This window comes from Mustela lutreola, chromosome 1 (genome assembly GCF_030435805.1).
Source record: "Mustela lutreola isolate mMusLut2 chromosome 1, mMusLut2.pri, whole genome shotgun sequence".
NCBI lineage: Eukaryota > Metazoa > Chordata > Mammalia > Carnivora > Mustelidae > Mustela > Mustela lutreola.
In genome coordinates, this window is record NC_081290.1 from 110,276,613 (window position 1) to 110,301,715 (window position 25,103).

A 25,103-nucleotide genomic window follows, 5' to 3' on the forward strand; every position below is an offset into this window, starting at 1 on the left:
AAATAGAAATAAGACCTTAAGGTATCCATTTTTGCATAGACAATTACTGGGAAGAAAGTAAAATGAAAAGAAAAGAATTAAAATATTTAAGGTCACAGGAGTAGATTCTAGTTGACTCAAAAACAGATGCTTCTTTCTTTAGTTTGGCTCAATTCAGCTCAAGTAGGCATTGATGGAAGCTCTACCATAAGCAGTTTCTGAGACATAAGAGATTCAGATATATTTTGGAGAAATGATAGTCTCATCCATAATTTCAGGTTTTCTCCTTTGGATGACTAATTCTTGAGATCATGTGAGAAAAAAAATTGATGTTTAGATACATTCACTAATTGCTACATCTTAAATTCTAGTTTAGGGGTCTAAAGCAATGGGATTTGTTAAAATTTTGTTTTCTTGGTTCCACTTTCAGATAATATTATTTATTATTTTGGTATGAATCCAAGGAATCTACAATCTGACACTAATCTGGGTGATTCTGATGGCTATAGTCCATGCACTACACTTTGGGAAAGATTAATTTAAATTATATGGTGCTGAATATGATCTTCTTTGTTTTTTTAGTCTTGATGTTTCAAGCCATAAAACAAGTTCAGCCAGAGGCCAGAAGAGAAACATGTCCACAGCTATGGAAGGGCTGTGAATAGGCCTTGCTTATCCTGGGTATTAAAGCTGGATGAGGAAACCATTTACTATTTGGAAATAAACATTGTTAATATAAACAGTTATATTTGTCTTGGTTAAAATTAACTACTAGTAGTTGACTGGAAGGCTTGCGAGGAAAGAATTCTGCTGAATTCTTCTAGTAGTCTGCTATTATTCCATAAAGTTATGGCAACAGAGTTAGAGAATATTTATATTACAAGATCACAGGAGCAGAGTGAGCAGAGAACCTATAAGGTGAAGGAAAAAATTCTTGTCTAGATTTAAATCTAGAAGTAGATTTAAGTTTACTGAAGAGGAGCAAGAAGCTTTCTAAGATGTTCAATGGTTAACCTCATTTTCGCTTAATCTCTGATGAATGTAGATAAAGCATTCACACACCAAAGCATGAAAACCATTTTATCTTTTCTTAATCTATAAAATGTTTGTTTTAAGATACAGAAATTTATTCATTTAAGTTGCAAATAAACACCTTAACCTTTGTTTAATTGGCTCATCACTATATTGATCATATAGGCTCTTCTTCCAGAAAACTCTAAACTCTGTGAGTCTAGCTTTATTATAGCAGAGCTAGTTGGAGAAAAATTCCAATCCAAACACACTTAGGAGCCTAACAATTTTTAGTAAATTAAAAAAAAAATAAAGGCAAATAGTTCCATTTTAAAGTGGTAAAATTAGCCATTTCAACATAAAAAAAATCATTTATTTTCTATATCTTTCTTAAAGAATTTAGCTTGCATGTATTGAGTTTGAGGAGTTCTTTGTTTTTTTTTTTAGTTTGAGGAGTTCTTTATAGATCTTGGATATCAGCCCTTTGTCTGTGGTGTCATTTGTGAGTATCTTCTTCCATTCCGTGGGTTGCCTCTTTGTTTTGTTGACTATTTCCTTTGCTGTGCAGAAACTTTTAATCTTGATGAAGTCCCCAAAGTTTATTTTCACTTTTGTTTCCTTTGCCTTTGGGGACATGTCTTGAAAGAAGTTGCTGTGACTGATTTTGAAGAGGTTACTGCCTATGTTCTCCTCTGGGATTTTGATAGATTCCTGCCTCATGTTGAGGTCTTTAATCCATTTTGAGTTTATCTTTGTGTATTGTGTAAGAAAATGGTTGAGTTTCATTTTTCTATACATGGCTGTCCAATTTTCCCAGAACCATTTATTGAATAGACTGTCTTTTTTCCACTGTATATTTTTTCCTGCTTTGTCGAAGATTATTTGACCAGAATTGAGGGTCCTTGTCTGGGCTTTTCTACTCTGTTCCACTGGTCTATGTGTCTGTTTTTGTGCCAGTACTCTGCTGTCTTGGTGATCACAGCTTTGTAGTAAAGCTTGAAATCAGGCAATGTGATGTCCCCAGTTTTGTTTTTCTTTTTCAACATTTCCTTAGCAATTCACAAACTCAACACACAAAAAACAGATAATCATGTCAAGAAATGGGCAGAAGTCATGAGCAGACACTTGTCCAAAGAAGATATAAAAATGGCTAACAGACACATGAAAAAATGTTCATCATCATTAGCCATCAAGGAGATTCAAATCAAAACCACATTGAGATACCATCTTATACCAGTTATAATGACCCAAATCAATAAGACAATAAACAAGTGTTGGAGAAGATGTGGAGAAAGGGGAACCCTCTTATAGTGTTGGTGGGAATGCAAATTGGTGAAGCCACTTTGGATAACAGTGTGGAGATTCCTTAAGAAATTAAAAATACAGGGGCGCCTGGGTGGCTCAGTGGGTTAAAGCCTCTGCCTTTGGCTTGGGTCATGATCCCAGGGTCTTGGGATCGAGCCCCACGTCAGGCTCCCTGCTCAGCGGAGAGCCTGCTCTCCCCCCCCCCCCGCCTGTCTCTCTGTTTGCTTGTGATCTCTATCTTTCAAATAAATAAATAAATAAATAAATAAGAAATTAAAAATACAGCTACCCCATGACCCTGCAATTACACTACTAGGTATTTATCCCAAAGATATAGATGTAGTGAAAAGAAGGACCATCTGTACCCCAATGTTCATAGCTGCTATGGCCACAGTCACCAAACTGTGGAAAGAACCAAGATGCCCTTCAACAGATGAATGGATAAAGAAGATATGGTCCATATAGACAATGGTCCATATAGACAATGGACCATATAGACAATGGTCCATATAGACAATGGAGTATTATGCCTCCATCAGAAAGGATGAATACCCAATTTTGTATCAACATGGATGGGACTGGAAGAGATATTATGCTGAGTGAAATAAGTCAAGAAGAGAGAGTCAATTATCATATGGTTTCACTTACTTGTGGCACATAAGGAATAACATGGAGGACATTGGGAAATGGAGAGGAGAAGTGAGTTGGGGGAAATTGAAGGGGGAGACAAACTATGAGAGACTGTGGACTCTGAGAAAAAAACTGAGGGTTTTGGAGGGGTAGGGGGTGGGTTGTTTGGTGAACCTGGTGGTGGGTATTAAGGAGGGCATGTATTGCATGGAGCACTGGTATGGTCCATAAACAATGAATTTTAAAACACTGAAAAAAATTTTTAAAAATTTTACTGAAAAAAAAAAAAAGAGTTTAGCTTCCTTAATATTAATCAGATGTTCAAAGTAAATTTGGTGTTTATATTTAAAGAACTCTAATCACTTAATCTATGACCTGATGTACTTTAAAAAGATACAGCATTACCATGATTTTTACATATAATATTCAAAGAGATGTGCTAGTCTTAGAGGGAATACCTTACTAATTCACCTTTAATTAAATGTTAAAATAATGATGGGGATGTAAGAGGACTTGGAATATATGCTGAGACTTACTCTAGTTTTTTGCTTAGCTAATTTTCTTGGCATTCTAGCTCCAAATGTTTAAGTAGGAACAGCAGTATATAAAAATCAAAATTCAGGGACGCCTGGGTGGCTCAGTTGGTTGGATGACTGCCTTCGGCTCAGGTCATGATCCTGGAGTCCCAGGATTGAGTCCCGCATCGGGCTCCCAGCTCCACGGGGAGTCTGCTTCTCTCTCTGACCTTCTTCTCACTCATGCTCTCTCTCACTGTCTCTCTCTCAAATAAATAAATAAAATCTTTAAAAAAAACATCAAAATTCAGTTATGAAAGGAAAATTTGCTACTCTGCCAGGCCAGTTGTGCAATACTTTATTTACCTTGAAAACAACTTCATATTTCATTGATTATTTGATAACTTTGATAACTTGGTTCATTCATCAATAAAAGTCACTCATGTGTTAGATATTTATATACTACCTACTTAAAGTAGTAGTAGGTGAAAGCTGGTCATCTTTCCTTCTAGTTGGTTCTGAAAGTCATACACAAAGTATATTATACTTCAATTTACAAGACTAATGAAAGTCATTTAAATTTGTATAATGTACTTATCAGAGCAGGATCAGTTCAAAGACTTCATTTGATAGGGCTTATGGATGCACATTTTGGTAAGAATTTCGTAAGAATGTATTTAGAAGTACATGGATAAGCAGACATTGCTCTCTGAAGATATATATTATAGTCAAACAAAATCTATTTGATTTTGTATTTCCACATCACAATAATGCTGGCCCTATTCCTTACCCAATGCTTGGAGCACATGTTTTAACTGATGGATGATTTAGGCAGACTCCAATTGATGCAGTTCTCAGTCTGCTTAGGTTGGAGTACATTATAATAGACCATGTCTTGGGGACTGTGTGGACAATAATTCTTAGATACTCTATAGAATTTTAAGATGTCAGTCTCAAGTATTTAAGACCTTAGTTCTTAAAACATGTAATCCCCATTTTGTTTTTGAACAGAAAGTTTAACAGGATGGTAAAACATATGTGGAATTTTGGTTAAAAGTTTATGCATTATTGAGACTCTTGTCTGTTTTTTTCTCATCATCTATCAGCTCAATTTAATAGACAAGAGTTGTTTGGTCATAATCTGAAGTGCCATTTCATTACCTCACATCATAGAAGCAGGAAAAGAGCAATAAACCAAAATGTGGTTTTGACATTGATGATAATAGTTCCTTGTGTACTAATCTTTTGTCTTAGCTATTATTTCATTTTAGAGCTGAAGGATATATAAAATCAGCATGACAAAAAGTGTTCCATAAAAACTCAACTCTCTAAATGACATTTTAAAGCCATGTGGTCTATTTTAGTGAACAATTTTCTAGATGCTTTTTAATTCCTAGAGATATGCTTACACAGGAGATACTTTTCAGTAGTTTTCATTCTTTTTCACATGATTTCACATAATTTATAAATTTAGGCTCATTATGAAGATAGACATTTTTTAATCTGAGGTTTTGTAACTTTATTTATAGAGGTATTATTTTTGAGTCCCCTCTAATGTACCAAAATGATTTTTATTTTAAATTAAAAATTGTTCCTGTTTTCTTCCATTTTTGCCCTAGAGCATCAGTTGACATTTCGTAGAGAGTTGGTTGGCATAAGGCTGGAAAATATGTAACTATAATATTACCTGCTCTTGAATTCCCATTATATAATAGTCATGATTCAGGCAGAATTTTCCATAGGTGTTTGGTTTGGAATGAGAAGTTTTCTTCTTCTATGACCTGTGATTAAAATGTAGCATTTTAGTAAATAAATAGAAGATAATTTCTGTATAATCTATCTGTGAATCACAACTGGTGAAGCAATGTAAATCTTTGACCTGTATTATATAAAAGCAGTAACACAGGTAATTGGAAATATATTTTAATTTTAAGATCAAGTACAATAGACTTTTTTTTTTAAATGCTCTGTAGCTTAAAGCAAACTAAGAGCTAAAATGCAACAAGATGCATACTGAGAGTTTTGCTTTACTTAATGCTCCTCAAAGGAATTCCAACAGAAAGAAATCTACTAAAAGTACACTTGAATATTTTCTTTTCTTTTAATGAGTTATAATCATGAAGGTAAATATTTATCAATTGCTGTAGCATCATAGTAAGGACAGGAAAGAGACTGTATTTCCTATATTTCATTTCAGGGTTGAAAATGAAGTTTACTGATAAAATATGTTTGGTTAATAGTCTTACTTGTTGCATTAACCTTTATACATCTTTATGGTTAAAGTTACAATTTTAATTAGTTGACTGTGGAATCATGTACCCATTTCCTGATGATAAGTTTGTGTTCTTTTCTGCATACTGAAGTAACTGATATATTTTCCCATGTGTAGTTTAGTTTGTATATATATTTCTAAAGATATTATGTTGTATATGTACATTGTTTCTATGCATTATGAATAGAAATTACATTATTCCAAAGTCATTCATGCAAGATGGCATCTGCTACAAGATTCCTTTTAAAACACTGAGCTTCTTAGTCCATTCTGACTGCTATAACAAAAATGCTGTAGACTGGATAGCTTAAATAGTATAAGTTTATTTCTCACAGTCTGGGAGTCTGGGAAATCCAAATCAAGATGCCCAAAGTGAAATTTGATTTAGTGAGGGTCTTCCTCCCGGCTTGCCGATAGACATCTGTATACAGAGCAGAGACAGAGAATGGAAATAAATTCTCTCGTGTCTCTTTTTGTAAGGGCAGTAATCCCATCATGAGGAGCTCTATTCTTGTGACCTAAATACCTTTTCTTTTTTTTTTAAGATTTTATTTATTTATTTGAGAGAGACCCAGAGAGAGAGCAGAGAGAGGAGGGACAGAGGGAGAAGCAGGCTCCCCACTGAACAGGGAGTCTAATGCAGAGCTTGGTCCCAGGACCCTGGAATCATGGTGTGAGACAAAGGCAGCCGTCTTACTGGACTGAGCCACCCAGCTGCCCCCACCCCTAATTACTGTCTAAAGGCCTCATCTCGAAATACTATCACATTGGTGATTAGGGTTTTAATATATGAATTTGGTGGGGGGAGCACAAACTGAAATTCAGTTCATAGCAGCTTCTCACAAAGGCTTTATAATTTTGGATATCTATCTTCTTAATTGAATTGATGTTAGAAGGATTGAACTAGAGCCAAATGTCATCTTTTATTGTAAATTTTGAAGTGTCCAATGTTAATGAAGTTAAAGTCTTAAAAATGTTTCATGTGAATTTATCAATTCTAATATATTTTAGTTTTGAAAACATCTGCAAGGATCTGTTCTTCAAAGTGGTAGTTTTTAATTGCATATATAATAGGGAGATGGAGGCATAACTTTTGTATTCTGCTAACATCTTTATATCTACTAATTTCACTGTTTATGTCCATTGTCAATATTCTGTGCTCATGTTATTCCTTCCTCTCCCCACACTGTCTCTTTGATGCCCTCTAATTTAGTTTCATTCATCATCACTGTCCCACATGCTCCAGAGTGACTTGTCTGTGAAGTCTCTTCTTGCAACAACATATAGTAAGACCTCTAAGCATTCTCTGGAAATACAGCCTGGGCAAGTGACAGATACTCGATAAATATTGGTTAACAGGTGAATGGAGAAAAGAGAAAAAAAAAAAAAAACCTCTCCCTATTTTCTCTCTATGTTGTTTTATTAGCCGTATTCTACTCACTAGATAATTTCCTTCTTTGACTGTTCCCCTCCCTTCCTATATGCAGCTCCTCCAAGTTTCAGTCCTCAGTTATTCAGTTTTCTCTGTCCACACTCTTTTGCTTAAAGAAACCTCAGCTTCTATGTGAACAACTCCTTTCCTTTTCTCTAGGACAGCTTTCTCATGAGCTTCATTTATGTATTTCCACTTGTCTTCTGAACATTTCTATTTGGGTATGCTGCCATCTTTTCAGACATAACTGGTTCAAAACCAAACACATCATGTTCCTCTTCAATGATATCTCTTCTGTATTTTCTTATTTTTGTCACAGTATTGCCCTTTTAGTGGCCATTATTCATTTTTATCTTCTTCCAGTCATTATACATATTAAATATTTACTGCATCTCTTAGAAAATATTCTGAGTTGCTCTCCTTTTTCCTTACCAATGTTAGTAAACTCCTTATAGTGTCCCTAAAATAAATCATCAAGTCATCCCATCCTATAATGTACTGCCAAAGTTTATTTCATAAACTACCTCTTCCTTCATGAATCTCCTTTAGTCTAAAACCTTCAGGAGCTACCCACTACCTGTGGAAGTAGTTTCCAAAAGCTTTTTTTTGTTTTTTATTTATTTTTAAAGATTTATTTATTTGAGAGAGAGAGAGAGCTCACAGGTGTGAAGAGTCAGGGAGGGGTAGAGGGAGAGAATCTCAAGCAGACTAGCTGCCCTTGCTGGATTCCATCCCAGGACCCATGAGATCATAACCTGAGCCGAAACCAAGAGTTGGATCTTAACTGACTGAGCCACCCAGATGCCCCTCCAAAAGCTTTCAAAAAAATTATTACTATCCTGTGTGATATGTGCAGGCATCATCGGAATTGTTCTCGGGATCGAAGCGCTGGCCGCAGCCCCGGTTGTAGCACAGCAGGGCCATTTCCTTTCCCCACTGTTCAAGGTTGGGGCCGAACCCAGGCGAGAGCAAGACGGTGCGCATCTATAGCATTATCTCTGAAGTACTGAGCTTGCAGTGTTTTTCTTCTGCATCGTTACTATTTGATTTTAAGTTTTTATATAGTTCTTAATTCCTTCAAGAACAGTTTCTCCAAAGGGGCATTTTTTTTTTTTTAAGATTTTATTTTATTTATTTGACAGACAGAGATCACAAGTAAGCAGAGAGGCAGGCAGAAAGAGAGAGGAGGAAGCAGGCTCCCCGCTGAGCAGAGAGCCCGATGCGGGGCTCCATCCCAGGACGCTGAGATCATGACCTGAGCCGAAGGCAGCGGCTTAACCCACTGAGCCACCCAGGCGCCCCCAAAGGGGCATGTTTTAATTAAATGTTAATTAATGACCTTTCTTAGTTTTCTAATTTAGTAGGCCACCTTTAATGTCCATTAAAGTGAAATAAAACTTCCAGCCCTAAACATTTTTATGTTGATTAAAAATTATGTCAAAATTTTAAAAAAGTTATTAGACAAATTTAGGTTTAAAAAAGTGTATATGCGTCCAAAACAAAGAAGAGTAAATCGAAAGCTGTTTTGAATGAAAATAATTCAGGCTCCTTCTACGTATAGGGCTTTTCCTTTACTTTGTTCCCTGGGCTCTTCTGCAGAATTCTGGGACACTTTAGAAGACAATTTGAAACCTACTGCCTCTAATACAAAATCCTTATTTAGGATTAGGCCCTATTCCATTCAACCCCTATGTTCATTAAATCCAATCATTCCATGAATTCCATCTTTGTACCTTGGCTTCTATCATGTTTAGCACCTAGAATGCTGCTAAACTACTTTTTTGCTTAAGTCTTATTTATATTTACAGATACATTTCAAGTACTACATCTTTGTTGAATATATGAAAGCCTTTTTAGGAAATAAAAGACTTGGTGTCTTTTCTCATGATGTATATGTATCTTGGGGGAGGTACTTTTTTTTTTTTTTGAAAAATACTTCTATATTACATTTAATTATTAGATGGACAAATGTCACTTTTGTGCTTATTATATTTCAAAGCCTTAACCTGAATGATTTTAAGCATTCAAAAAAAATGGGTCCAAGATTATTTGATGCGAAAATTATACATTAAGAGCACAGATCTAAGAATAATAATGTGACCCAAATCAATAACTTTAACATAATTTATTATTTTCTACATTTGTTTTCTTTTAGGGCCTGCAACATATGATCCCGTTTTAAGGAAATCTTGCTCCATACCCTTATTTGTTAAAGCATCAAAGCGTTTTAAAGATTCCAAAGAGATAACTCCTGGTCCAGCGACATATGAGGTTTGTTACTAATATCTCTTTTATCAGTAGCAAAAGAATAGAATAATATCCAGAAAGTACTGAAAATGTTTACATTAAAGTCCTTTTCATATGTTTTATTCATATTTGACTAATCAAACTCTTTTGGCTGTGGAAGTCATTTTTAAAAAAATATTTATTTATTTACTTATTTAGTAAGAGATAGCATGAGCTGGGAGGAGGGGCAGAGGGAGAGGGAGAGAGAGAATCTTAAGCAGGCTCCATATGCCGTATGAGCATGAAGTGGGGCTTGATCTAATGACCCTGAGATCATGACCTGGGCCAAAATCAAGTGTCAGACACTTAACTGACTAAGCCACCCAAGTTCCCCAAAAAGGCATTTTTGGATACATTCTGACATTTTTTTAAAAGATTGATTTTTGAATTATTTAATTTATTACTTTATCTATAAATGTCCACAATAGCATTTATATATATATATACATATCTATATGTATATATGTATTTTATATCCTTGCAACTTTAAAAACTTTGTTGTTTAGATACACAAATGGAAATTTTTGAGTTATTGCAATCATGGATTTAATGGAAGGCTCAGAAGATAGTGTGTTGGTCTAGTAAAATCACGTATTGATCTTTTATCTTCTTTTAATAAGTATAGATGCTATAGTTTAGATTCATAATAAATAAAGGACTCTTTTAAGCTCTGGCCTTCTGATTATAAGAGGCTTAAGTTAATCTGCAGGTTTTAAAAATTGTGTTCACAATTTGCCTTTTATTCCTCATCTAGAATGAATAGGTCTCACATTCCCACTCTACTGTATAATTCTCATTATAATAGTTTATAATGACTCATAGCATTATAAGTAATTTAAGAATTAATACTCAGTGCAAACCACAGTGAATATAGTTTTTTGGGTTAGCTAATGACAAGTTCATTTTTCTTGAATGTATGGTTTTCTGCTTATTTAAAATGTCATAACCTAAAAACTTCTTTGGCATTCTGTCAATGCAAATACATAATAAACATCAGGAAAAAAAGAAAAAGAAAATAAAATGAATGATGAAAGAGTTGTTATTTTACTTGTGGGCTGTTGATTCCCCGAAAAGACCACTGCTAATTCCTACTGATTAAGCAATGCAAATTTTATTTACTTCAGAAAGAGAGAATCTGCTATATAGTCTTAATAGTATTTCAGAAGGTGCAAGTCAAAGGACTTAACGATGTTTTAGGAACTGGGGTGTGTGATGTAAGACAGGTCATACAAATGGGGAATTGGTTGGGATTGGACAAAGTTTGTGACTTGTTTACTTTGAGTCACTGGGCACAGTGAGGGAGTATCTTGAAGCAAGTCTTGATCAGTAAGCTATCAGTCTTCATAAGTTGGTGGTATGGCTGTTCATAGTCTGATCAAATTATCATATTAAATCATTAGCTGAACCCTTCTCCCATACTTTTTTAAAACTAATTTTATGGGGCACCTGGGTGACTCAGTGGGTTAACCTCTGCCTTCAGCCCAGGTCATGATCTCAGAGTCCTGGGATGGAGACCTGCATTGGGCTCTCTGGTCAGCAGGGAGTGTGCTTCCCCCTCTCTCTCTGCCTGCCTCTCTGCTACTTGTGATCTCTCTCTGTCTGTCAAATAAATAAATAAAATATTTTTAAAAACCCAATTTTAATGGTATTTACAAATAATAATATCAGTAAATCTAATGTTATACTTTTATTTTGTTATATATTTATCATAGAAGGTGTATTTTCTAGTTTTTCTAATATTTAAAGACATTCTTTTTCCTTCATAAGATTTTATAAATTATATTTATACTTCCTCATAGTCATTTACTACAGCAAATTATTTTCTATGTCAAAGGAAAACATTTATGGGGTTGATAATGATGTTTATTCAGATAGTGCCTGAAATTTCAAACTATTATGTCCTATATATATACTGCACTGCAAGGTAACTTTCCTGGTGAGAAGTGAGTAATATTTTTTGTCTTCCAACACTATATTTTCTTTAATATTTGAAAACTTTTTTGAACAGGTAATTTTCCTGATTTTCCTTTTTATAGGAAAAAGTTATTTTTAATCTGATAGGCCAATAAATCACTAGGTCTTTTTATTGTAACTTGCTTTTATTTTTTAATTCAATACTTTTTTTTTTCTCTATTGACTTTAGTAAGTTTAATTTAAGTTGGTAACTCTTGAGAACATATTTGCCTTAAGTATTTTACTTTTTTTTTCTAGAAAAAGATGATTCTAGAAATTTAGAACATTGTTTTAAGACTACAATATTATGTCTATTTAAAAAGTGGTTAAATGTGTAGGACTTGTGCCATTATTTGTTACAGGCCTTCAGTGTCACATATTTATACTGGATCCAGCTTATCTAATGTGGGTGGTACTTATAATAATATCTATAACAATAGCACTTTCAAGTTACACAACCACATATGCAAATTTTACTTGCCATTTTTATTCTTGTGTGAATAATCTTTTGAGTTTCCCAGGCAGAATTAGTGTTTTCCTTTTTTTTTTCTTTTTTGGTGTGTGTGTAGCGGGGAGGGGTCATATTTGCCATTGGATTGTTATTCACACTATCTTTCAATTACAAGCTAATCTGTTTGTCTCTTTTGCTCCTTCTAGTTGTTGATATTTATTGGTTAACTATCGCTGACCCTTTTGAAGATACAATGAAACCTAGAGACTCTTTACTTAGGAAGAAAACATTGCATGTATGCTCATAACAAAACCCCATGTATACAATTTTAGATAGTTTATTTATCTACAAAAGCTCACCTATGGCTTCAGTCAAGAACTCCCAATAGTAGTTTCTGAGCTACATGAGAGCAAGACTTATTTACTTTTATATTACTAGGTCTTCAACCACAGAATCTGGCATATAGTAACATATTAATAAATACTTATAGTATAAATCAACACAATCGTTAATGGTAGGACTTTCATCCCAGGATTAAGTCACTAATCTTTACCTATGAATAAACATTTACTTACTTAGTTCACAGTGAGAAGAATATGTATATGTCCCTTTAAAATAACAGCAGGTTTAAACCTGGTGATTCACAGACCTGTACCCCTGGGGATAAAAATATATGTTTATAAAAAATAAAAAATTAAAATAACAGCAGGTTTTACTGACTTATTCACATTCTCTTGTTGAGTAAGTCTTCTCACTAAATGCCAGCTTTTTAAGGTTTAAACATGAGGCACTACATTATTTTCTGGAATTTAAAATTGACAGTTATTGTATAAGAATATTTTAAAAACTAGATAGAAGAAATTTCAATGAATTTAACTTTTAAAAAATCCTCACTTAAATATACAGAAAAATTTAAATACACATCTTTTTAAAAAAGCAAGTTCTACTGAAATTAATTGAAGTTTAATAATATAAGTATTTTTTGAATATAATTTTTTCTACTCTTTGAGATATAACTGACATATGTATATGTATTATAAATTATTGCCACAATGAGGTGGTAATAAATGATACCATCACCTTGCATAGGTACCATTTTTTGTGTGTATGGTGTTAACAGTTAATACCTACTCTTAAAGGTTAAGTAAGACCTGTTGAAGTAATAATATAGTATTGTTAACTATAGTCACCATGCAGTATATAAGATCTCGAGAATTTATTAATTTTTTAATAGAAGGTATATACCTTTTACCCAACTTCTTTCAACTTCTTCTATTTCTTAATCCCTGGCAAGCACCATTTTACTATATCCTAATCAGTACAGCTTTTACATACAAGTATAAACATACAGTATTTATTTTTCTCTGTCTAACCTATTTCACTTAGTATAATGCTTTCAAGATCCATCTATGTTGTCACAAATGGCAAGATAGACTTCTTCTTCTTTTTTTTTAATGTGGGATAATATTCCATTGTTATGCACACACACCACAACTTCTTTATCCATTCGTCCATTGATGGATACTTAGGTTGTCCTCTATCTTTTCTACTGTGAATAATGGTAGAGTGAATAATGGTAGAGTGACAGGAAAGTGCAGATGTCTCTTCAAGACAATAATTCCTTTCCTTCAGATATATTCCCAGAATATATTCTGGGAATTGCTGGTTATGGTAGTTATATTTTTAATTTTTGAGGAATTTCTGTACTGTTTTTTATAGTGGCTGTACCAATTTATATTCTCACCAACAGTGGGCAGTAGTTACCTTTTATCTACATCCTTACCAACATTTGTTATCTCTCTTTTTTTGATGTTATCCATTCTAACAGATATGATGTGACATCTCATTGTGTTTTTGATTTGATTTCCCTGACGATGAATGATGTTAAGCACTTTTTCATGTACCAGTTGACCGTTTGTATATCTTCTTTGGAAAAATATTTATTCAGGTCCTCTGCCCATTTTTTTTTTTTTTTTAGTTTTTTTTTTCTTCTGTTGAGTTGTATGAGTTCCTCATATATTTTTCATATTATCCCCTTATCAGATAGATGGTTTGCACTTATTTTCTTCCTTTTTATTGGTCAACTTTTCTTTTTTTTTTTTTCTTTTACTGTGCTCTTCAGTTTGATGTAGTCCTGCTTGTTTTAGTTATACTTGGTATCATATCTAAAAGAATCATTGCAAAGACTAATGTCAAGGAACTTCTTTCCTATGTCTTAGGAATTTCATGGTTTTAGTTGTTAGATTTAAGTCTTTCTTTCAGTTTTTTTGGTGAGTATTATGTTAAGGCTGCAATTTTATTCTTTTGCAGGTGGCTATCCAGTTTTCCTAAAACCATTTATTAGAAGAGACTATCCTTTACTTATTGTATATTCTTAGTATCCTTATCAAGGATTAGTTGATCATATATTGCAAAAGTTAATTTCTGGGCTCTCAATTCTGTTGTCTTTGTATATATCTCTCTTTTTAGGCTAGTATCATACTGTTTTGATTACTATAGCCTTGTAATATATTTTGAAATTAGAAAGTGTGATACCTCTAGCTTTATTCTTTCTCAGGATTGCTTTGGCTGCTTCAGGTCTTCTGTGGTTCCATACAAATTTTGACTTTTTTTATTTCTGTGAAAAATGCCTTTGGGATTTCGATAGGGATTGCATTGAATATCAATTTAGGCAGTATGCACATTTTAAAATTATTGATTTTTCTAGCTCACAAACATAGGATACCTTGCTATTTTTTTGTGTCTTCAAGTTTTCTCATCATTGTCTTATAATTTTCAGTGTACAGATCTTTAACTTCCTGGGTTACATGTCCCTAAGTATTTTTTTGTTTGTTTGTTTTGGATGCTATTAAAAATGGGATCATTTAAAAAATATTTTTGGATAGTTTGTTGTTAGTGTATATAGTGTAACTAATTTTTGTGTTCATTTTGTATCCTGTAACTTCACTGAATTCATTTATTATTTCTAACAATTTGTGGTACCTTTAGGATTATCTATATAGAAGATTATGTCATCTGCAAGCAGATAATTTCACTTCTTTTTTTCTAATCTGGATGATATTTATTCCTTTTTCTTGCCTAACTGCTCTTGATAGGACTTCTAGTGCACATTAAGTAGGCATGGGTAGAGTGAGCACTCTTTATCTTCATCTTGTTTTAGCAAAAAATCTTTTAGCTTTTTACTACTGAATATGATATTAGCTGTGGGCTTGTCATATATGATCTTTATTATATTGAGTTATGTTCATTCTATATCCAATTTGCTGAGGGTTTTTATCATAAAATGATGCTGGATTTTGTTAAATTTTTTTGCATATATTGAGATGATCATATGATTTTTATCTTTTATTCTGTTAATGTGTTATATCACATTTATTGATTTGTATATGTTGATCGCCTCTCGGCCTTTTGGCTAAGATCAAGTGTATATGTTGAACCAGAAATAAATCTCACTTGATCATGATATAAGATCCTTTCAAGGTGCTATTGAATTCAGTGTGGTAGTATTTTGTTGAGAAATTTGCATCATCAGGTATTAATGGCCTGTAATTTTCTATTCTTGTAATATCCTGATCTAGCTTTGCTATCAGGGAAATGCTGGCCTTATAAAATGAGCTTGAGAGTATTATCTGCTCATCAAATGTTTGGGAGAATTTGAGAATGACTGGCATTGATTCTTTAAAATATAAGTAGAATCTACCAGGGAAACCATCTGGTCCTGGGCTTTTCTTTGTTGGGATGTTTTTGATTACTGATTTAATCTTCTTTCTAGTTGTGGGTCTGTTCAGATTTTCTGTTTTTTCATAATTTAGTGTTGGTAGGTTGTATGTTTTAGGAATTTATCTATTTCTTCTAGGTCATTCAATTTCTTGGTGTAAAATTGTTCATAGTAATTTCTTGTGGTCCTTTCTGTTTCTGTGGTGTCAGTTGTAATGGCTCCTCTTTGATGATGAATTTGTCTTCTCTTTTTTCCTTAGTCTAGCTAAAGCCTGTCAATTTGATTTCTTTCTTTCTTTCTTTCTTTCTTTCTTTCTTTTTAAATATTTTATCTATTTATTTGAGAGAGAGAGTGAGAGAAAGAGCATGAACAGGGGCAGGGGCAGGGGCAGAAGGAGAAACAGACTCCCTGCTGAGGAGACTGATGCAGGTGATCCTGGAACTCCAAGATCATGACTTAGTTGAAGGCAAATGCTTAACTGAGCCACCCAGGTGTCCCTGGTCTGTCAATTTTCTTTCTCCCTTTCCCTTAAAAAAAAAAATAAGGCAGATTTTTTTGTTTCATTCATCTTTTGTATTGTTTTCTGGTCTGTATTTCATGTATTTATGTCCTGATATTTGTCTCCTTCTTTCTGCTAACTTTGGACTTAATTTGTTCTTTTTCTAGTTCCATAAGATGTAAAATTGTTTTTTTTTAATTTGTGATTTTTTTTTAAAGATTCTGTTTATTTATTTGACAGAGAGAGACACAGTGAGAGAAGGAACACAAGCGGGGGTAGTGGGAGAAGGAGAAGCAGACTTCCCTCCAAGCAGGGAGCCTGATGTGGGGCTTGATGTGGGGCTTGATCTCTGGACCCTGGAATCATCACCTGAGCTGAAGGCAAACACTTAACGACTGAGCCACCCAAGCACCCCCTTTTTTGTTTTTCTTAATGTAAGCATTTAATGCTATAAACTTTCCTCTCAGAACTGCTTTTACTACCTCTCATAAATTTTGGTGTGTTTTGTTTCCCTTTTCATTTGTTTCAAAATATTTTTGGCTTCTCATTTGATTTCTTCTTTGATCCATTTGTTCAAGATTGTGTTGTTTAATTTCTACATATTTGTGAATTTATTGTTTTTTCCCTTTTATTGTTTTCTAATTTCATACCATTGGGGTTGGAAAATATATTTGTTATATTTCAATCTCCTTACATTTGCTAAGGCTTGTTTTGTGACCTAACAATCTATCTTGGAAACTATTTCTTGTGAATTTGAGAAGAATGTATTCTTTTGCTATTGCATAGAATATTCCATATGTGTCCATTAGGTCCTTCTGGTCAAAGGCGTAGTTCAAATCCAATGTTTTCTTATTAATTTTGTAGCTGGATAATCTATCCATTTTTTTAATTTTTAATTTTTTATTTTTGAAGTGATGATTGAAATTCTCTACTCTTACCATATTGTCTGTTTCTCCCTGTAGGTCTGTTAGGGTTTGTTTAATACATTTAGGTACTCTGTTTTTGGGTGCATATATATTTACAATTGTTATATCCTCTTGACGAATTTGCCACATTGTGATTATATAATGACTTCCTTTGTATGCTTTTACAATTTTTGACTTTAAGTCTATTTTTTTATGATATAAGTATATTTATCTTTGCTCTCTTATTTCCTACTTGCATAGAATATATTTTTCTGTTCCTTTACTTTCCATCTATGTGTATCCTTAAACCTGAAATACCCATACAGTTGTGCTTTGTTTTTTTTTTTTAATCCATCTAGCTACTCTATGTCTATGATAGGTAAGGACTTAACTAATGCCACTTTATTAATTATTTTAGCTGTTTTATCATGTATAGCTGTAGAAGCCAAAGCTGGCTATGGTCATGGCCCCTAGGGTCTGCCATAGGCAGAGAGGAACTCAAGTGGCTGGTATCTTACACTTGTCCAGCCACAGATACCTTGGATGAATGCTAGTTTGTCCCAGATTCTGGCAGAGGTGGTTGGGGAACTGAAGGAAGTGGCTCATGTGGCTGGCATCAGTGAATTCAAATACCTGTTAAGGGGAAAGCTAATGAAATCTACTGGGGTCTGCAGCAGGTATGCTGGACTTAGGCTTTGTCATCAGTGGTGAAATCTGCTGAATTTGTCTGCAGAGTAGTTCTCTGTGAACTGCAATTGCTTATGATGTATGTATGCTAATAATAGCCTTTTTCTTTCTTGTTTCTGGCCAGCTCTAGATGTCTTAGTTTTGTTGGTCTGGGTAGGGTGAAACCAAAGCAGGACTTTCCTACAGTACCCCTAACAGGCTGGAGAAGATGATCACTCACTCTATTCTTATCATGTTGGTGAATGAAACTCTTTCATGCTGGGAAGTTGCTTCTTGGCATTAAAAAATGCCACTTGGAGGAAGAAAAAAACAGGCAAAATTGAGTTGTTTTCTTTCTCTTCTTGTGCTATTATTCTCATTTTTTTGGTTATAATGTGTTGTTAAAATTTCCCAGGTGGACTCTAAATGTCTCCCAGAGCTGTTTTTGTTCATAGATGGCTGTCCAGTCATTGATTTCTGTAAGAAAACAGGGAATCAGTGTTCTCTCCTACATCACCATTATTTTTTCCCACTGAAATACCAGTAATTTTTTCTCCCAGCACTTTGAATTTATCATCCCACTCCCTTCTGTCCTCCAAGGTTTTTGCTGAAAAATCCATTGACAGTTTTGTGAGGATTCACTTTGTAGGTGTGACAAGTCACCTTTCTCTTAGTGCTTTCAAAATTCTCTCTTTGTGTTTGACTTCTGGCGAGTTGATTTTAATATATCTTGCAGATGTTTTGTATCCATTTTTCAGAGAGATCTTTTAGACTTCCTTAATCTGATCTCCATTTCCTTCCCCAGAATTGGGACATTTTTAGTCACTTTTTCTTTGAAAAATTTATCTGGTCCCTTCTCTGTTTTCTTCTTGTGGAACTCCTATCAGGCCTTTATTGATTCATTTGCAGATATTTCATGGGCCCGTAAGCTTTATTCATTATTTTTCCTTTTTCTTTTTGCTCCTCTGACTGAATAATTGTGAATGACTTGTCTTTGCATTTGTATTCCTATCTTCTGCTTGATCTAGTATGATACTGAAATCCTCTAATGCATTTTTTCCGTTCAATTTTACCTTTAACTGTATGATTTCTGTTTGTTACTTTTTGATATTTTTCTCTTTGTTGAAATTCTCACTTCGTTCTTGTGTTCTTCTAACCTTGATGAGCATCTTTACATTGGTTATTTTGAATAGTCTGACAGGCAAATCATATATCTCCATTTCATTAGGAAAGGAGGTTTATCTTGTTCCTTTACTTGGAACATGTTTTTCTGTTTCTTTGTTTTCCTTGATTCTCTGTTTTGGTGCCTGTACGTTAAATATAACAGCTACCTCTCCCAGTCTTCACTACTGACCTCATATAGGGCAAGACCCTTACCAATAAGTGCAACCAGAGATGTGAAGACACCTCTCAACCTTTGTGCTAGTTCAACCTGCTTCCTTTCTTCTTAGCAGCCTACAGACATCTAGAGTATGCTGGATTCTATCAGTGTGTGGAGATAAATGAGGCAGATGCAAGTTCCTCAGGCAGTCCCCAGAGAAGCTGAATCATTAGATGTACTAACTCTTTCCTTCCTCAGGGATAAATTGGAATCTGAGGTTTTTAGCTTGTATGTTCTGCACTGAGCTGGGAAGAGAGGTTCTGACAATTAGTTGTGTTCTAGATTAAATGTTGTCTTTGTTTTCACTAACTCCTAGGCTTCTTATATTTTAGTGCCTTTTTTGTTTTGTTTTGTTTTAGTGTTTTGTTTTTATTTACTAATGTAATAAAGAACAGTTCTTTGGACTTCTCAAAAGGAGCATAAGTACAATGGAAGGGAGATTCAGAATTTACCATTTGAGCCTCATAATTGCAAGTTCAATTAGGAGGTATGAGATTTGAGGAGAGAAGATATCTCCACATCACTAGATTTTGTTCATTATTACTTGACAAAATGTATGTTAGATATCAATGTTAATCTCAGATGAGCTCCATTCAGCTTGATATTAATATATATTTGTCTCAGATCCTGACAAATGAAGCTTTTATTATTATGAGAAATTTCTTAAGTTTTGGTGAGATTGTGTAGATATTATAGAAGAGAGTTCAGAATGACTGCTTTTGATACCATGGTCCAAATTATTTTTTAATATAGAAAATTATCTACACATAATCTTGACAGTAACTAAAATGGAATAGGCAGTATAAGATCAGAAATATCAAAAATTTTCTAGAGTGTAGGAGTGTCTATATTTGTTCCAAAAGGCCACTTTACAACAGATAAAAAGATTCCAAATATATAAGTACTTAGACTTCTATTTTCTGCTTCAACTGGAATAACTCCATTTTTTATGCATCATAAATTATACATTTGCATAAAAGTACATTAGAGAAAGAGTTCCATGACCTAAAGTTAAAAATAAAATTTAAAGTCGCAGTTGTAGGGCGCCTGGGTGGCTCAGTTGGTTAAGCGACTGTCTTCGGCTCAGGTCATAATTCTGGATTCTTGGGACAGAGTCCTGCATTCTCCCTCTGACCTTCTTCCCTCTCATGCTCTCTCATTCTTTCTGTCTCAAATAAATAAAATTTTAAAAAAGTCACAGCTGTGGAGAAAAGGTAGGTTCATTGCATTAAGAGAAAACTTGTTCTAAATCTCACTTCAGTCATTTAATAACTCAGATAGAAGGATAAAAATCTACTACAAATACAGTACAAAAAATGTGCCAAAAAGTGTTTTGTTTTACTTTATTATTATTTTTTATTTTTGCAATACTAACAGTTGGATCCATACATGTAATTACTGTTATTAGTACTTTTGTTTTATGGCTACCCTCATTTATTTTTAGTGTACAGATATGAACCCAGTCTGGTGTAGTCTCTGAGAATCCAAAAATTAAGAAAGAAAAATCTTTGTTCTCAAATATGTAGCAATCTGTTAAATAGAAAAATATGTAACTATTTTAATTATAATAAAATAATTATTATATTAAGTAAAATATACCAAAATGTGGAGTAGGAATCTATAAGTCAACCGAATCAGGCAATTTTCACAAGGCATTTTATTTGAAATATGAGAATAATGGGAATTTTCTGCTTGGACAAGCCAAGGGAACATATTCTAGGCCAAAGGAACAATATATTCAAACTCCAAGAGACACTAGAGAATAAAATATCCTTGGCAAGATTTTATTAAGTCTGAACTGCTATAATATAAAATGAATGGCATGGCATTAGACATGTAGAAAATGTTAGATCAGAAAATACATTAATCAATATGCAGAGTTTTTGTTTTCAACTATGGTGTAGACACTAAAGATTCTGAGTAGAGTTATACTATAGCATATTGATATAAATTAAGCAAAACCATTTTTTAATTTTTTAGTATTTTAAAATATTATTTTTTCCCTTCTTTTTCTGGATAAATTGCTAATAAAGGATGCTAAGGGTTGATTGAAATTATATAGTTATTTGAATGAAAGATAGTTCCTAAGTTTATTTCCAAATGCTCCCATTATCTTTGCAGAAAATATTTGGTTGTATTTCTAAATTATATTTATTTTAAACTTCTACTTAAAAAAAACGCTTTTATACTTCAGTTTCAAAGTTTGTGGGATAATATTTCATATCCTTCAGAAATGTGATTTAAATTTTTGCTTTTAGAAGTCAGTTCAATTCTGAAAGTCATGGCACATTACTTAAAACCCCAAAATGAATGCTTAAAAGATACCTGTCATTTGTCATTCCCTATAAAACTTCTCTCACTCTCCATGGACTTCATCCTTAGTTTGATTTTCTCCTTTCATTTCTGCTTACACAGCTCTCGATATTCCTTGGAACTTCCTAAGTTAGTAAATTTGAGGAGACTTGTTAAAGTCTTTCCTGGGAAATCTATTTTCAGCTTATCATATTAGGCCTTGAGATGCCTGTCAGAGGTATGGTCTATTCTAATGATATCCTGAGAGGATTCCAGGTTAATCATGTTACTAGTTATTGCATTGGAATAAGGATGAAATCTTTGGACTTTAAAGACTGGTTTCAGCCTAGAAAGTTGTCTTGCTGATTATATATTATGAATCCTTTTCATGGAGTCCATAAACCCTTTAAAAGAAGTAGAATATTGTGTGCTCATAAACTTGTGTAATTTTCTGTGGATGGTTTCCCTAATACTCTCAAAGGTAACTAACTCCCCTCCATCACCACCAAAAATAAAAAGTTTAAGAATCACTTCTTTTTACCAAAAGAATACCTTTAACTATTAATAATTCAGAGAAAGAACAGAGAATCATTCCCACATGAGGTGATGCTGTCAAGAAAAGAATCAACCTCTGGCCATGCTAATTGCCATAACTGCAAACCAACCTCTTTAGGTACTAAGTCATTAATTTCCTGTGTATGTATATTTGATTTACAGAGAAATTATTTGTAGAATTATCTATCTAAAATGTTTATAAAATTGGGAAAGTTATATGTGATATTTTATGTAGAGAATGGAGTACAATAGTTTAAAAGATGAGTGAAATACATGATTTTTGCAATGGCATTGGGTGATGATTTGAATGCAACAATATAAAAAACAGAGTGGAAAGAAACCAGTTTCATATCCATTTAACCTATTTTTAACTTGAAATAGTGTTATTTTATTTTATTTTATTTTTTTTTTTATTTTTTTATTTTTTTTTTTTTTAAAGATTTTATTTATTTATTTGACAGAGAGAAATCACAAGTAGATGGAGAGGCAGGCAGAGAGAGAGAGAGAGGGAAGCAGGCTCCCTGCTGAGCAGAGAGCCCGATGCGGGACTCGATCCCAGGACCCTGAGATCATGACCTGAGCCGAAGGCAGCGGCTTAACCCACTGAGCCACCCAGGCGCCCGAAATAGTGTTATTTTAAAGGGTTACACTGAAATATATTTAATTATTTGATGTCTCAATATACTAAAAATTATCTAAGCCATCACTATTTTTATTACCAAAAAGTACTTTTACTTAAGACATAATTTGAGTTTGATCTATGAAAGCAGGAAAAATTCTTACCAAAATGAAAGTTATGTATTTTTCTACTCTGCTCTGATTGCAACGTAGAAGTTTTATTTATTCAAAGTAGTATTTCAGTTTTAACTTCTTTATAATTAACAATGTTTATAACCAAGGAAAGGATATTTTATAAATAGTTACCAAGTTTTTAATCTCTAGTTATCATAATAAATCATATTTTTATTTTCATCTTTTCCTAAAATATAAACATTAGTTTACCAGGCCATAACATCTTGTTTGTAAGTTGAGGTTTAATTGTGGATTAGAATAGAATCATTGTTAGAGGAGAATCAGTAAATTAGTAAGGAAAGTAGACTTTGTTTTGAATTCTCAACAATAAAATCACTAGAGATATCAACTATTTTCTTCTTTAAGAAAGAAAGAGATTAGTCTCATATTCTCTTCGACAGTCAAAAAAATAATTTATTGACAAATGCCAAAAAATACACCCTCTGGCCCTCTTTTTCTCCTAATAGCACCTAGTTCCAAGGATGATGCCCCTCAAGGCTCAGTGTGTTCCTTCCCTTGGACTTGCTGCACTAATTACAGTTTGACTGGATATTGGCACTTGGTGCAGTAATGTTTTATCTTCACTCATTCTGTCATTGATGTTGACCTAGTCATTCCTGAGGCTACTGATATTGACTTGTTTATGCTGGTGTTCAATGGCTTTACTTTTGAAAAACAGAGGGTACTACAAAAATATATATCTTTTACTCACAGTTTTTTAGAGTCCCAAGTTACATTATTTTCTTTGATGTTTCTTTTTCTTTCTTAGCACCTTTTTTTCTTAGTTCTAGAAGAAGTTGGAAGAAAGAAATATCAAAGGAATCATATAAATTAATAGTGACATTTATAAGCTAGTGCCACCTATTTTTAGCCAGGGTTGCTTATACAAGCTATGGTACCCTAAAATCTCTTCCTTCTTTGCTCACCAGATATTTTACAGAGAGAGATGTTAAATGATTGGTTTCTTCACATTAAGAATGTTGGAACAGACCATTCATATATTTGTATATTAATTACACATCAGGGATCAAGAATAGTCTTTGATTTTTATATAAGTAGGACCACCTATTGACTATTCTTGGTGCATCTTAGATAGTTCTGAATTGCCCAAATAGATTCATATTTTTGCCTTGAGGACTAGAACAGGCCACTTCCTGGCTATTTTCTGTAACAATGCTCTTAAAATCTTACAAGATAGTCCACTTTGTGTCCTGGAAAGCATTAATTTCTTTATAGTTGAATCTGATATGGTAGCTCAAACTTAATTATCATGAGTCTGAAATATATTTCATTCTGAAAGGCTGTTGTCAGTAAAATGTAAAAAAAAAATCAATCACTCTAATTTACAAGGGAAAAGGGGGATGATAGTATTCACCTTGTAAAAGTAAAATGTTTTTTTTGTATTCTTTATTATTGGAAGCTATATTTAAAAAGTGCTATTCGGTACTATTGCTTAAGAAACTGCTTTATTGATTTAAATGTCCTTGAAATGTAAAATTAGTTTTAAGCCCCCTCAAACCCTGATATGTTAATGAGGATTTTAGAGAAAATATTTCCAATTGTAAGACAACAGAAAAATTGAAAATTTCTTTCGGATATTATTTTAACTTATTTTCATTAAAACCGAAGAATTTCTAAATAAAAAAGAGAATCCAGATTGTAAACTTCAATACTATAAAATTTCATATGGAGAGAAAATTCCAGTACTATGCATGTCTTTTCTCCCCACAATTTTTTTTTTTTTTTGCTTAAAATAATACCCAGAAGAAATTTTCAATTTTTCTTGTCTGTTACTGTGCCTTGTATTACTAGATTTTCATTTTTTGTTTTAAAAAGGAAAAAAAAAAGTATTCCTAAACTTTTCTAGCAAGTGAACTGTTTATTATTCATATAAACTATTTACTTTTGTGTTTGGAAGTTACTAATTGTTTTTGTATATAAAATCACAAGTATCAAAACCACCTTCAATAATTGCAACATTTTCCCGTGCAATAATAAATAAACATTTACATATGAGAGAGGAGAAAGAAGTAAATCTCCAATGTGTATGTTTTCATATATAAATGATAGGGGTTTTTTTGAAAGATTTTATTTATTTATTTGACAGACAAAGATCGCAAGTAGGCAGTGAAGCAGGCAGAGAGAGAGGAGAAAGCAGGCTCCCCACTGAGCAGAGAGCCCGATGCAGGGCTCAATTCCAGGACCCTGGGATCATGACCTGAGCCGAAGGCAGAGGCTTTAACCCACTGAGCCACCCAGGTGCCCCTATAAATGATAGTTTTAAAAGCATCTTTTTCTATGTGAGACACACACTGCTTTATATTTGATCAAAATATTTATGTTTCTTGATGAGAGGAAGGAAGATGGGAATGTAGCTTTTTATGAATATAAAAATTCCATGTCACTTATTTTAAATCCTCAGATGCTATGCTCTCAATCTTGTATTATTTCCTTTGGGGTG

The 25,103-nt window shown here is 33.4% G+C and overlaps 1 protein-coding gene across 1 annotated transcript in view; it reads left to right on the plus strand.

The window, feature by feature from the left end:
* STPG2 (sperm tail PG-rich repeat containing 2) overlaps positions 1-25,103 on the plus strand; it is a 604,044-nt gene that overhangs the window by 353,267 nt on the left and 225,674 nt on the right. The window contains exon 12 of the mRNA XM_059162334.1: positions 9,300-9,415. Coding sequence (XP_059018317.1) covers positions 9,300-9,415 — 116 coding nt within the window. The remainder of the gene's footprint in view (positions 1-9,299; positions 9,416-25,103) is intronic.